Source organism: Quercus suber, unplaced genomic scaffold, assembly GCF_002906115.3.
Source record: "Quercus suber isolate HL8 unplaced genomic scaffold, Cork oak 2.0 scaffold_1177, whole genome shotgun sequence".
NCBI classification, from domain to species: Eukaryota; Viridiplantae; Streptophyta; class Magnoliopsida; order Fagales; family Fagaceae; genus Quercus; species Quercus suber.
The window spans coordinates 46218-59133 of record NW_027070576.1 but is presented as its reverse complement, the minus strand read 5'-3'; the positions used below and the strand labels follow the sequence as shown (position 1 = coordinate 59133).

Sequence of the window (12916 nt, the reverse complement as noted above, 5' to 3'; positions counted from 1 at the left end):
TCTTACGTAAAAAGAGAAATTCGATTGACATCATAGTGTTCATATTTCATATTTGGATGGTTCCACTAACCTCACAATAAAGCTTTTGAGGGGTTGGAGAATATGGTTTTGTCATTCAAATACTCATCTTTTTTAGAGGTTTTTGGATTAATTGTGGGTTTTTCATTGTGATTGTCCCCTTTAAAAAAAAAAAAAAAACTGTACATGTACAACAAGCAACTTAACAAATTGAGAGACAAAAAGAGAGTATTAGTTGAATTTGGGACAAAATTGCAAAATGCCCCTTTTGGGCAAACTAAGCAGCATTTTTCCCTCTTTCTCAAACTAATTAGGAAAATGAATCTCTTTTGAAAATCGAGTTTCTTAAAATCGATTTAGGCCCTATAGAGGCGTTTTTAACGAGCCTATAGTGACATTTTCAGGACCTATAGTGGCGTTTTGTAACTCGATTTATATAAAATCGAGTTATAGGTAAAAAAAATTAAAAAAAAATTGCCTATAACTCGATTTATTGGAAGTCGAGTTACAAAATGCCACTATAGGTCTTGAAAACGTCACTATAGATCTTTAAAAAAGCCGTTATAGGGCTCCAGAATTTTTTTTTTTTTTTACTAACTCGATTTTGAGAAAATCGAGTTTCAAAAGAGGGGCATTTCCCTAATTAGTTTGAGAAAAATTGCAAAATGCTGCTTAGTTTGCCCAAAAGGGGCATTTTGCAATTTTGTACGTTGAATTTGTCACAGAAATTCAGCAAAGCAGCAAAACAAATTTATTAACTACAATGATCTGGCAAAAACATACTACCAAAAAAAAAATATCAAAAACATTGACAATTATAATACAATGATCTGGCAAATTAAATAGGATAAATTCATGATAATACAATGATCTGGCAAATTATAATACAATGGGCTTCTGTGATCTGAGAACTTTCAATTTGGCTATGTTGGCCAAACAGGGATGGAGGTTGATGCAACAAAAGGATTCGCTTTTGTACAAATGTTTCTCAACCCGGTACTTTCCTCGGTCTCATTTCTTAGATGCTGTTGAGTCTCCTAATTGTTCTTTTGTTTGGAGAAGTATTATGGCTGCCATTCCTATTCTAAAGGCAGGGTGTTGTTGGAGGGTAGGAGATGGGACTTCAATAAAAATTTTGACAGATAAATGGATACCAAAACACCCTACAAATAAGGTTCTGTTTTCGGCTGGTGTGGATGTGGGAGAATGGTTAGTGGCAGATCTCATTGAACCGGACTCACACTGTTGGAAGCATGATCTTATTATGAATACTTTTCATAGGGAGGATGCGAAAGCTATTTGTAGAATCCCTTTGAGTCGAAGGCGAGTGGATGACTCAATTATTTGGCTGCATAATAAGAATGGAAGATACTCTGTAAAATCTGGTTATTATGTGGCCCGGCAGGTCTTGAGGAGTGAGAATTGGGCAGAATGTTCGAAGGGGAATGATGAGCAGCAAGTGTGGAAGGCCTTATGGAAGATGAATGTTCCTAACAAGATCAAAATCTTCGGATGGAGAGCTTGCCAGGGAATATTGCCAACCCGTCTCAACTTAGCTAAAAGGAAGATTATTGCTGAAACTTTCTGTCCGATTTGCCTGCAAAGCCCAGAAAATGAGATGCATGTGATATGGGAATGTCCTGTTGCACAGGATGTGTGGGCTGGTAGTCGTATAAAGTTGCAGAAATGCCCACTTGGACAGCCCGACATGGTTCAACTTTTTCTCTATTTACTGCACAGACTAGAACCAGAAGATATGGCGCTGTTTTTGGTGCAGGCCTGGATGTTATGGAGTCAACGAAATAGTGTTTTGCATGGGGGGAAGCTGAAGGAGCCGGGATGGCTGAACAAACGTGATGTGGAGTGGCTGGAGGAGTTTGCACAAGTGCAGGATCAACTTGATGTCTTGCAGCCAAGGGCAACTGTCGGTAATGTATGGCGTCCACCAGCTCATCCGTTCTTCAAAATGAATTTTGATGCTGCCATATTTAACGACAGCGGGAGGTCAGGATTTGGGGCTGTAATACGGAATGAACTTGGGGAAGTTATGGCTGCACTCTCTGCTATTGGGCCATCTGTATCGAGTAGTGATGAAGCTGAAACTCTAGCATGCAGAAAAGCTATGGAATTTGCTGTTGATGCAGGCTTCAATGAGCTCATAATTGAAGGTGATAGCATTAATGTGATAAAAGCTTTGTCCTCGTCAAGCCCGGACCTGTCTGTTGTTGGGAATGTGGTTGCTGATATTAAATGCCTCATAAGTGGTTTAAGGAGGGTTTCATTTAGTTGGGTTAACAGAGATTGTAATAGGGTAGCCCATGCTTTAGCTAAATTTGCTAATAGTTTAGAGGAAGATTTGTATTGGATGGAGGATGCTCCTCCTGTTGCCTTGGATGCTTTGTTCCTGGACTCTATTTCAATGAATATATGAAAGTTTACTTCGTTTTCAAAAAAAAAAAAATAGGATAAATTCATTAAAAAAAATATTTTAGCATTTTTATTAAATTTTCATTTTGATCCTTAACAATTAAATTAAATTAAATTAATCTTTTGATTTTTTTTTTTAATTTTTTATGTTTAATTGTACTAAATAATTAACTTATGTGACATAAATAGCAGCAATGTCAATACCAAGAGATAAGATCACATTGCACTCTTAGCGTGATAACCACGCCGCAATTATAAATGTCTGTGGGGGTGTGAGAGGCAATGGTCAAGTCTCCAGAAGTAAGTTTTACACACATATATACTTAGATTATACTAGAATAAAATTTTTATTTTGTATAAAAAAAATTAATTTAAAAAAAAAAAAAAAAAAAAAAAAAGAAGAAGAGAGAGATAAGCATTTCCTACTCTCCTTTATTTGGAAAACCAAGGTTTTTAAATCCCCATCCCTCGATATAACATGAACCTACAAGGCTACAACAATGAGGCCAAGCAAAGAGGAAGGAGATGTAAGGTTAATGCTGAAAAGTGGGTGTCCCTGCAGGAGAATTTGTGGTGGGTTGACAGTTAGCAGTTAACACAGATGGGTAAGAATTTGTAGTCATTTTTGTTCTTTGAGTGTTGCTTTTGTGATATTTTTAAGTGAAATATTGGGCTTAAATAGAGCGTTTTAGGTGTTTAACAATCCTACTTAAAAAACTTTAATAAAAGGAATTTATTGACTTCTTTTGACAAAATAAGGGACTATATTGTCTAAAGTGAAACCTTATTAGGAATTAGTTTAGCAACCGAGGAACAAATTAATAGAATAAATTGAATTTTAGCCTAAATTTAAAGTTAAAAAGGGCTTTAAAAAAAAAACTTAATTAGGGGAAATCCAATAAAAACTCTAATATTTTATCCTTTGTGAAACTTCAAAACCCACATTTTCAAATGTGACGCTTCAAACACCACACTTTCATTGTTTTCAAAAATAAAAAAACCTCCACACTTTCATTATTGTGCTGAACACTTGAAAATTATGAAACACTTGACATTTAAAACGTGGGGCTTTATTTAACACAATAATGAAAATATCAAATATGGGATTTAAAATGAGACATTTAAAGGTATGAAATTTAATTTGACACAAGGATTAAACTATAAAAGCAACCACATCAAATCTGTTATAGTCTTCTAAAATAGAAGAAAGTACAAATTTTACACATTTTGAACAAAAAACACTCACATCAGCTCATGTAAAAACGTGTAAAGTCTTCTAAAAATTTCCATGAGCTACAGTAATCGTGTAAATTTACACGGTTACTGTGGCTCGTTTATCATTATTTTAATATTATATTTGCACATCTTTTTCGCTCTCATTTTTCTCTCTCCTCTCACTGAGCAACACCAACGCCTCTCATCAAGTCTCAGCTTCTCTCTGAAACTCTATCAACCCGAGCTCCATGGCTGAACATTCAAACTTTACCTCTGAGCATCACGCCACCATAGATGGTGGTCTGACCCTAAATCTAAACCTCTCTATATTCTCGGCCTAACTCTTCTACCTTTGAGGAGCTACAGTGCAGCTCGTCACTACACTTCTATAGTCTCAAGCCGGATGGAGCCCATGTCAGTGGCCGTCAAGAGGAGGTGGCGATGCTGCGAGGTGTCAATCTCGCTTAGGCCGAAGGCATCGATCTCGCTCCGATTTGTTAGTTGCTGGTTTTTTTTTTTTTTTTTTTTTTGGTTGATTGTGGGTGTGGGTCAGTGGATTTTGATCTTGATCGGCTTGTTTTTTCTAGTTCATTGGTGGGTTTTGATGATCTTGTCGCCGATTGGGTGGGTGATGATTTGGTTTGACTGGGTTTCGGGTTGGGTGGGTGATGAATGGGTTTGGGATTGAGTGGATTGGTTTTCCTTGATGATGCTGGTTGGGTGGTGATGATGGTGGCTGGGTGTGGAGTGATAGTTGGTAGTGATAGATTGTGGGTCTGTGAGAGAGAATGGTAGTAAGGGAGGGAATAATAAAAAATTGTAAAAGAATGAATATTTTATTGAATAAATGTGTAGAATAGATAAATTGATGTGGGTGTTTTGTAAAAATTGATGTGTAAAATAGAAAAAGTAGGTTTTTTTCCTGAAAAATAGACAGAAAATTTGAATGAACTGATGTGGTTACTCTAAGTGTTTCAATAATGAAAATATCAACTATAAGTGTTTTAATTTGTAATATCTAGGAAATTTTTTTAGTACACTTTCTGTGTGCTAGATTGTTCCATTTTGTTTGTAAAATTTCTATAACTTAACCACACAAAAAGAAAAAGGACTGTATAATAGAAAAATCAAATAACATACAACAGTACCACAAGTAGCTTATACAAATATTGATTCCACATTTTAACATAATACAAATATTGACAAAAACATGGATTTTTTTGGCATTTAACATAATTTTCTAAACTATTTAGTTAGTTGTCAAGTTTGCAAAATTATTTTGCAAACTAGTATCTCGAGGCTCTGAAACCCGAGTTCGGTAAAGGAACTCGAGTCTCTAAGTCTTGAGTTTCATGTGATGGCAATCTTCTTCTTCTATAGAGAGACTTGAGTTCCACGTGAATTATTTATCCACATTAACTTGGAACTCAAGTCTCTAAGACTCGAATTTCTTCACTGAACTCAAGCTTCTAGTTTACTAAAAGAAAGAAGAAGAAGGATATGAGTCGCAGGGAGAAGGGAGAAAAAAAAAAAAAAAAACTTTTTAATAGTAGCTAGAATAATGTCTTGCTGGCAAGGTCGTAAATTTTTTTGATATATAGTTTGTTGAGACTAATGCATATTATTATTATTATTATTATTATGTGTGTTTTTCTCAAATAAATAAATAAAGTGAATATCTCAAAAATCAAAAAAAAAAAATCAAAAAAAGTTTTTTGGAAAATTTAGATAAACAACTCACATATGAACAAGAAATTCAATATAAAAAAAAATTAAAAAGTCTCAATTTAATTAAATTTGCATCTAAACAAATTAGAAGAATATATTTTAAGTACAAAAATAATTATTTAATTAAATTTAAATATATAAAAAGTCTCAATTTAAACATCTCCTTAGGCCCCAAAATCCCTTGGGCTGCCCCTAGAGAAAACTTACTGGGCAGAGGCATCTACCGTTGGGGTTGAGGGAATCGATAGAAAGAGAGAGAGTTTTGAAATAGTAATTGAGAAAGGAAGAGGTGGATTAATGATGGGTCTCCATCGTTGGATTAACTCAGTAAACATCATTAACTGATTTAACCATATGTCACCAATTTATCTTAGTTGTCTCATTTTTATTGGTTTGGACTACGAGGTCAGTTTAGACTACCTAAGAATTTTCCACTTTTATTGTAGCCTACTTGGATCAAATGTTTTAAAATAAAAAGTTTTATTGAGAAATTAAAAATCACAATGGCAGCCAAAAAGAAGTTCAAGCTTATCTTGTAATATGAATGACGTTAATTAAAAGTTATAGAAAAGAGAGAGTGTAATAAAACAAGTATTTTATAATGGCAAGTTCAACTTCATTAATCATAATAACAAATCAAAAAGAGAACGAAAAAATTTCTCCAAAAAATAAATAATACAATGAAACAACTAGCAATCCACATAATATTGTTGATACGTAAGGTTTCAATTTTGAACTTATTTTTTTGGGAACATTGTATATATAGTTTGTAAAAAAGTGAGCACCAAAAAGATAATAACAGTAATTGTCCAAGCAACTTTGCAAGGAGAGCTAAAATAATCATGTTGCAAAGCTTCCAGCCAACTATGCCAAGGGAAAATCGATTTCCGATAGAACGCCTTCAACTCTTTGCAAACACGATAATAATCGGAGTTCATGTCAGCATATATCACATTGTCGATAACACTGTTCACCAAATGTCTAGTTTCATCGCTGTTGCCTAGCAAATTAAGCATGACCCCCTTTCGAACAAGTAAATTCACATCTTTGTTAGTCTTAATAAGGAAACCTAATAGGATAAAATAATCTGTAATATATGCTTTATCAAAATAATGACATTGCTCCAAAGCCAAAAGGTTTCGGATAATAGTCTCGCTTGAATTGTCTAATGTTAAAGGTGGCATTTTCAACGCTCCCTTTGTGAAGTTTATATCCAATAAGCAACCGCTTGAACCCTTCTTAAACACCAATCCAGCCTCATACAATTCTGTTGCAGAGTGCAAATGCTTAACTACGTCATTGCCTCTTTTTGGTAACTTTTCCGATGGAGGTAGCCAAAAGGTTCTCAGCAAATCGAGAAAGTGTTTCATTTTCAAATGCGGACTATAACTTATGCCTTGAGTGTTGTAATAATCAAAGTAGTTAAATGTCATGACTTGAATTAAGGACCTGGAGTAGCTTGGATGAGAGGCAAATGCATGGTGAAATAGTTTCTCCAAAATAAAGAATGGAAGTTGATTTTCTAGTAAAATCAAGTCAAATCTTATAGCATTCATCAACCAAGTTTCTATACTTGCACCATTGTCTTCACTTGTCCAATCACTGAAGTAGTCTCTCCAAAACAACTCAAGAATGAAAATGACATCCACTATAATAATTTTTACAAAATGATCACTGCTAAGTTGAATGGTCTCAGCATAACAACATCGAACACTTTCTTCACACTCCTTAATAGTCCTCACTAAATCCTCCAAGCTTATATTAAAAACCTCAACACGTTGAATGAAATACTTGAGATATCTCAATTTGCGTTGTTCCATGGTTCTTAATTCTGCATTGCCATGGTGAAAGGGCCCTATTGAAATAACCTGAGGAGTGTAGTGTTCCTCCTTCAATTTTCGTAGATAAGGTGGAACCCTATAGATGCAACACTCAAGTGATACGGGAGGCTCCAAATTTTTTAACGTTTCTTGAATTTCATTTACCACGTGTGTACATTGATGTTGAATTTCAATTGATGAACTTGCTCCCCTTTGAATTTCTGTCTTTGCTGACTTCATTTTTTCCACCTATAAACTTCACTTTCTAATTTTCCTGATGAGAAAACAACATTCACTAGCATTATAAATATTAAATAAATTGTTCCAAATTTTTTTTTTTAGAATACTAAGTATTTTAATCCATACACAAAAAGATGGAAGAAAATCTTAAAAAAACTAACAGCAGTATATATTCAAAATTGTCTAACTCTTAGATACATAGCACAGACTTTAAACTTCTTTATTGTTCCAATTATTTACTAGCTCTAGGACCTTGGCTGCCCTTTGAATTTCATGCTAGGAAGTAATTAAGAACCTCTCCTTGAATAAACACATAAAATAAAAGTGATCTTACCAATGCTCCTCATCGATAAACATGATTACCACATATCGTGGTCTACTAGTACCAAGCATTCAGCAAACATTTCTTATTGTCTAATCTAATATGTTCAAAATGTGGGTGTGGGTGTGTTTTGATTTTTTTTTTTTTTTTTTTTTTTTTTGAGATAATGCTACAAATTAAACTTCCTTGAAGTTTATTGAACTTACATTTTGAATCTCTTAGTTTCAAAATCCACCAGTTTCCTCCTTTAATATATTGATCCTTACACTAACCTCTTTTAGCTAATTATTTGTTAAAAAATCAACCTACATCACCATCTAACCATTAATTCAAATAAATATTTTACCTTTAAGTACAGAAATAGCCAAATAGGTCCCCCGCCCCTTTAAATTTTTACCTAACTCAAGTGAATTACCAACTTATGATAAACCATTGAAGATGATGATAATAACAACTCATAATAATCTATCTATGCATGAAAGTATAAAGTAGCCCCTACGATTAGATATGGAGTTGCTAGCGGTATTTAGTTTAAGAGGAACCAAAACTAAATATCATTGGCATCTTAGCATCTAACTATCTCTCAAAGAAAAATTGTTAAGATCAATTTTCAAGATAATTCACAAAAAGATAGCATCTAACTATCTCTCAAAAAAACATTGTTAAGATCAATTTTCAAGATATTCACAAAAAGATAGCATCTAACTCTCTCTCAAAAGAACATTGTTAAGATCAATTTTCAAGATAATTCACAAAAAAGATAGCATCTAAGTATCTCTCAAAAAAACATTGTTAAGATCAATTTTCAAGATAATTCACAAAAAGATAGCATCTAACTATCTCTCAAAAAAAATTACACCTATAGAATGAAATTAAATATCTTGTTTAATATAAAGAAAGTACCAGAGGAAAAAAAATTTCCAAGTGATACCAAATAACCAAGTAATTGGCTGTAAGGCAAAATAAAACCAATTTCAAATAGCCAATGGTAGCTTCTTCTTCTTCTTCTTCTTCTTCTTCTTTTATTGTTTAACAAATAACTACATGCCACATGAGTTCTAGTTTTATATATTTACTAGGGTTGTGCATCAAATCCACCAACTTGACAAAACCGACCCAACTCAATTCAACCCGACCACTCAAGTTGGTTTTCGTGGGTTGGTGGATTAGGTTTATTGGGTTAAAAATTTATTTTGAGTCTTAGGTCGAGTTAAGTTCGGGTTGATTTTTTCATTATCTTATTTTGATTTATTTTGGTTGTTTAAGAATTTTTTTATGAATTTAATAATTATTTAATAAAATTCTTTATTTTTGATGAATTTGAAAATTTGTAATTTAATTTAGGTATATTATGTGAATAGTAATAATTTCTTATTAAAAAAGTAATTAAATAATGAATGAAAGTCTAAGTTTTTATAAGACATGAAATATGTAATCACAATCCACCAGTCCAACCCCACTCAACCAGATCTACATTGATGTGGGACATCTGACGAGGATGACACATTCTGCAGTAGCAACTTTCGAGATTTGGTCAAGGACCAATGGATTGATAACATTCCACAGCGGGAATTAGGGAGAAATAATAGGAGGTCAGTATATCCAAAAGATTATGTTCCTTATTTAAGGTTAATATGCCAATCATGCACAAGTTTTGCAGAAGATATTCTAGTATGTTCGACAGAATTATCTAGAAGTCTGCAGCAAATCTAGATCAATGATGATGTCTAGCTATCTTCAGCAGAAGATCACACGTAGAAGTGTAAGGTCTATGAGGTTCTATTATGAAATGGTGCAAGGGGACCTTGGGAAAAGGGAGCTTATGTATTATCATATTGATTATTATGATGAAACCTTGTAGGTTTTATCAAGAGTTTCTGTAGCACTCTTCTATCTATTCTCTTCGTCTTGATCATGGCTTGACAAACTATTGATCAGAGTAGAGTCGTATCGCTGACTTCTATTTCACACATCATTCCGCTGCATTGTTTTGCAATAGCTGCGGGGCCCTAACCTATCCTCCATCACACTTGGGTTAAGTTGAGTTGGTCTCTACACATGTGATGGGTTGGATTGGGAATTTCTCAACTTGTGAGTTCAAAAAACTCACCAACCCAACCCAACCCAACCCAACCTAACCCATGCACACTCCAATATTTAACCAAATCTTATTATCTATACTATATACAAAACCAAAGATAAATTTTGGTTGATCTTCTAATATTGTGTCATATAGTCTTTTGAGACCTCACTATTTTACATGTTATTATTTATATGTTATTTTACTTTATATTTTATTATATATTTAAACCCTATATATTAGAATCTTAATACGTCATATTTTCTTTAAATATTAGAAAATAGAATTCCATGTACAAACATAATTAAAGTATACGTTTATTAATAACTATCATGATTATCATTTTCATATTTAATCAAAGAATATAGAAGATAATAATTTATATCTTGTCAAACTTTCCTACGTATTACACAGGTTGCCAGCTAATAAAGATGAATTTTAGTGGTAAGAAAAATTATATTTATAAACATATAGAAAGATTTATGTTGAGAAACGAAATTAAAACCCTAGAAACCTAACAGATTTATTTACTAATGTATTAGATTTACACTTTTATTTTCATAGACCCCATTGTCTAAAGTTTCTACTATTAGAGAGCTTCGCGCGAGAAAGTGAAAAATAGGAGTATGGAGAAAGAGCGAGAGTGGGGTAATTTTGATAAAAAGAATTAAAGTTTAAGTTTCCATAAATCTTAACGACTAATGGAAAGGTTGAAATCAATCAAATTTTGGTTCATAGGCTCACTTAAACCAATAATTTGTGCTATATAATATATATACATTATCTTTTTTGGCTTACAACAAATGAGTGTTTTTTTTATATATACAAGATAGAAATTCTATCAAAAAAAAAAAACAATGATATTAAAACCATTTTAATTAATAAATACTTTGTGCATCTGTTAACAGGACCCATAAACAAATGACTAAGATACACTACTTAGGACAGTCTTTTAATCAAAATTAAATACCTTTGACTTGGGATCTACTTGGTCTACCTTTGAGGTTCCCCAAACTAGCTAAAGTACTTTTTTATCAATTGTAGTTCTTTAATGACTTCTTCCAAGTATATATATATGTGTGTGTGTGTGTGTGTGTAAAGCTCCCAGCCTTTATTCCCTCCGTTCTCTCACGAGAAATTATAAGGTCCTCATGATGGACAAGTGACGTGGTCCACCATTCTACTAAAAACTTTCTCCTATTTAAAATTGCTAAATTAGAAAAAAATTTTAAACAGAAACTAATTACTGACTCGACAATTTTAAATAAGTGTGAGTCTTTTAGTGGAATGGTGGACAAGTGACATGATCCACCGAAGTACTCTATAATTTCTCTAATTTCTCCATGCTAAGGGTGTGCAATAGTCAATATATAAATGAGTATTAACATTAGAGATATTTGGATTCAAGTTCCCCTAACGTAGAGAACTAGACAATATTAATGGCGCACAAATTTCTTGGTTATTAAATGTTACCACAACTTATTAATTAATTTGAACTCTAACAAAAATTCGCTAAGCACATATTAAATCAGTAATAGAGAATGGAATAACCATAAATGAGAGAGAGAGTCTAGTACCTTCTAAAACAATAGAACTTTGTTATACCACTGAAGGATGAAATGAAGGCACTAAAGACCTTGGGCCAATTCTGTAGATGAAATCTAAATTTGCTATGTCTCCAATCCAAACTATCCCATAAATGAATTATATATAAGCAAGAAATTTGGTCCCTTTTTTAATTTACATGCTAGGTCCCTTTCTCTCTTTTTGTCTCTCTTATTCCTTGGTTTCTCTTTTTCTTTTTCTTTTTCTTTTGTCTTCAAGGGTATTAGTTTTTAATTCTTGCCTTTTTCTTTTCTTTGTCTGTAATGATTCTAGTCTTGAGGTTGAATGATCATTGCAGACCCTAACACAAATACACTACACAAATTAGATAGACAACTCTTTGGGGGCTCTCATTCATTTTTGAGTAGAAACACACGTCTATAATAAGGTGATCAAATCGATCAATAAATTTTTTTTACACGTTTATACAAAATATATTGAAAGTTTGAGAGGCCAAATAGGACTCATCCAGAGGCAATCAAATATTTTATATATATATATATATATATAATCTTATAATAAAAATTCAAACAATACATGGGAGCTATGGAAGCAAATGCCTTTTTAGGCTCTTGTGATGTGGTACAATCATCTTATTGTCAATGTATTTTTGCTAGGCACTTGAAATTTAAACCTATCATGTTCAAACCCTGGAAAAAAATAAAAATAATATAAAAAACCTACTTTTAAAATAAAATGTAATGCTACTGATAGCTAAAAATAATTAAAAGAAGAAAAACATCAATTTTTAGTAAGATTTTGTGTCAAAATGAATTCGTATTTTTTATGCCTAAATGAAATAAGGAACGTCAAATATATAATTATGGACAAACTTTGGCTACAAACTTTGTTGTAACTTAATGCTACAATTTCACACAATATATTTTTATTAGATATGAATTTTGACAAATTTACTATTGAATTACATTTTTACTTATGTCCTCCATGCTTACAAATTTTAAATAAAATAAAAAATCAATAGTTATGTCATCAATCAATTGTTTAAATTGCAATTTTTTATAGTATAAAATTATGCATAAAAAATGAATTTATTGATTATATAGTAAATAACATCTAATTGGCACTGAATTTGACATGTGAGTTAAAAACATAAAGAATATGCATTCTAATAGTTAAATTTTCAAAATATGTAGCAATATTAATTCTTTTTTTTTTCTTTTTTTTTTTTAGAAACGTAGCAATATTAATTCTTTTAAAAAAATTGTAGCCTTAGACTACAACCAAATTTGTAACCAAACTTTTTCTTACAATTATTATCAACTTCAGTTTTATCAAAACCTGTAAAGTTTACATTAACTCTGTAAATGTTTTTGCAAAGGAGAGGGGTATAATTTATAAGCAACCCGGAAAAAGAGATCAAGAAAGTATTGTACCAAGTCCAAAAGGCTGAAGCTTCTTGTTTTTCACTGGTACAACTGCCCGACAGACCTTACCCTTTAG

The 12916-nt window shown here is 32.4% G+C and overlaps 2 protein-coding genes across 2 annotated transcripts; one reads left to right on the top strand and one right to left on the bottom strand.

Annotated features, from left to right (window-relative positions):
- Positions 1–907: 907 nt before the first annotated feature.
- On the top strand, positions 908–2449 carry LOC112015942 (uncharacterized). The gene has a single exon (XM_024048409.1). It carries the CDS (start codon positions 908–910, stop codon positions 2447–2449), a length of 1542 nt encoding a protein of 513 aa, XP_023904177.1.
- Positions 2450–6010: 3561 nt separating this feature from the next.
- On the bottom strand, positions 6011–11524 carry LOC112015941 (UPF0481 protein At3g47200). Its single transcript, XM_024048408.2, has 2 exons — positions 11428–11524; positions 6011–7482 (listed from the first exon to the last, which is right to left on the bottom strand). The coding sequence occupies exon 2, from the start codon at positions 7446–7448 to the stop codon at positions 6126–6128; it is 1323 nt and encodes a 440-aa protein (XP_023904176.1). The 5' UTR covers positions 7449–7482; positions 11428–11524; the 3' UTR covers positions 6011–6125.
- Positions 11525–12916: the final 1392 nt, after the last annotated feature.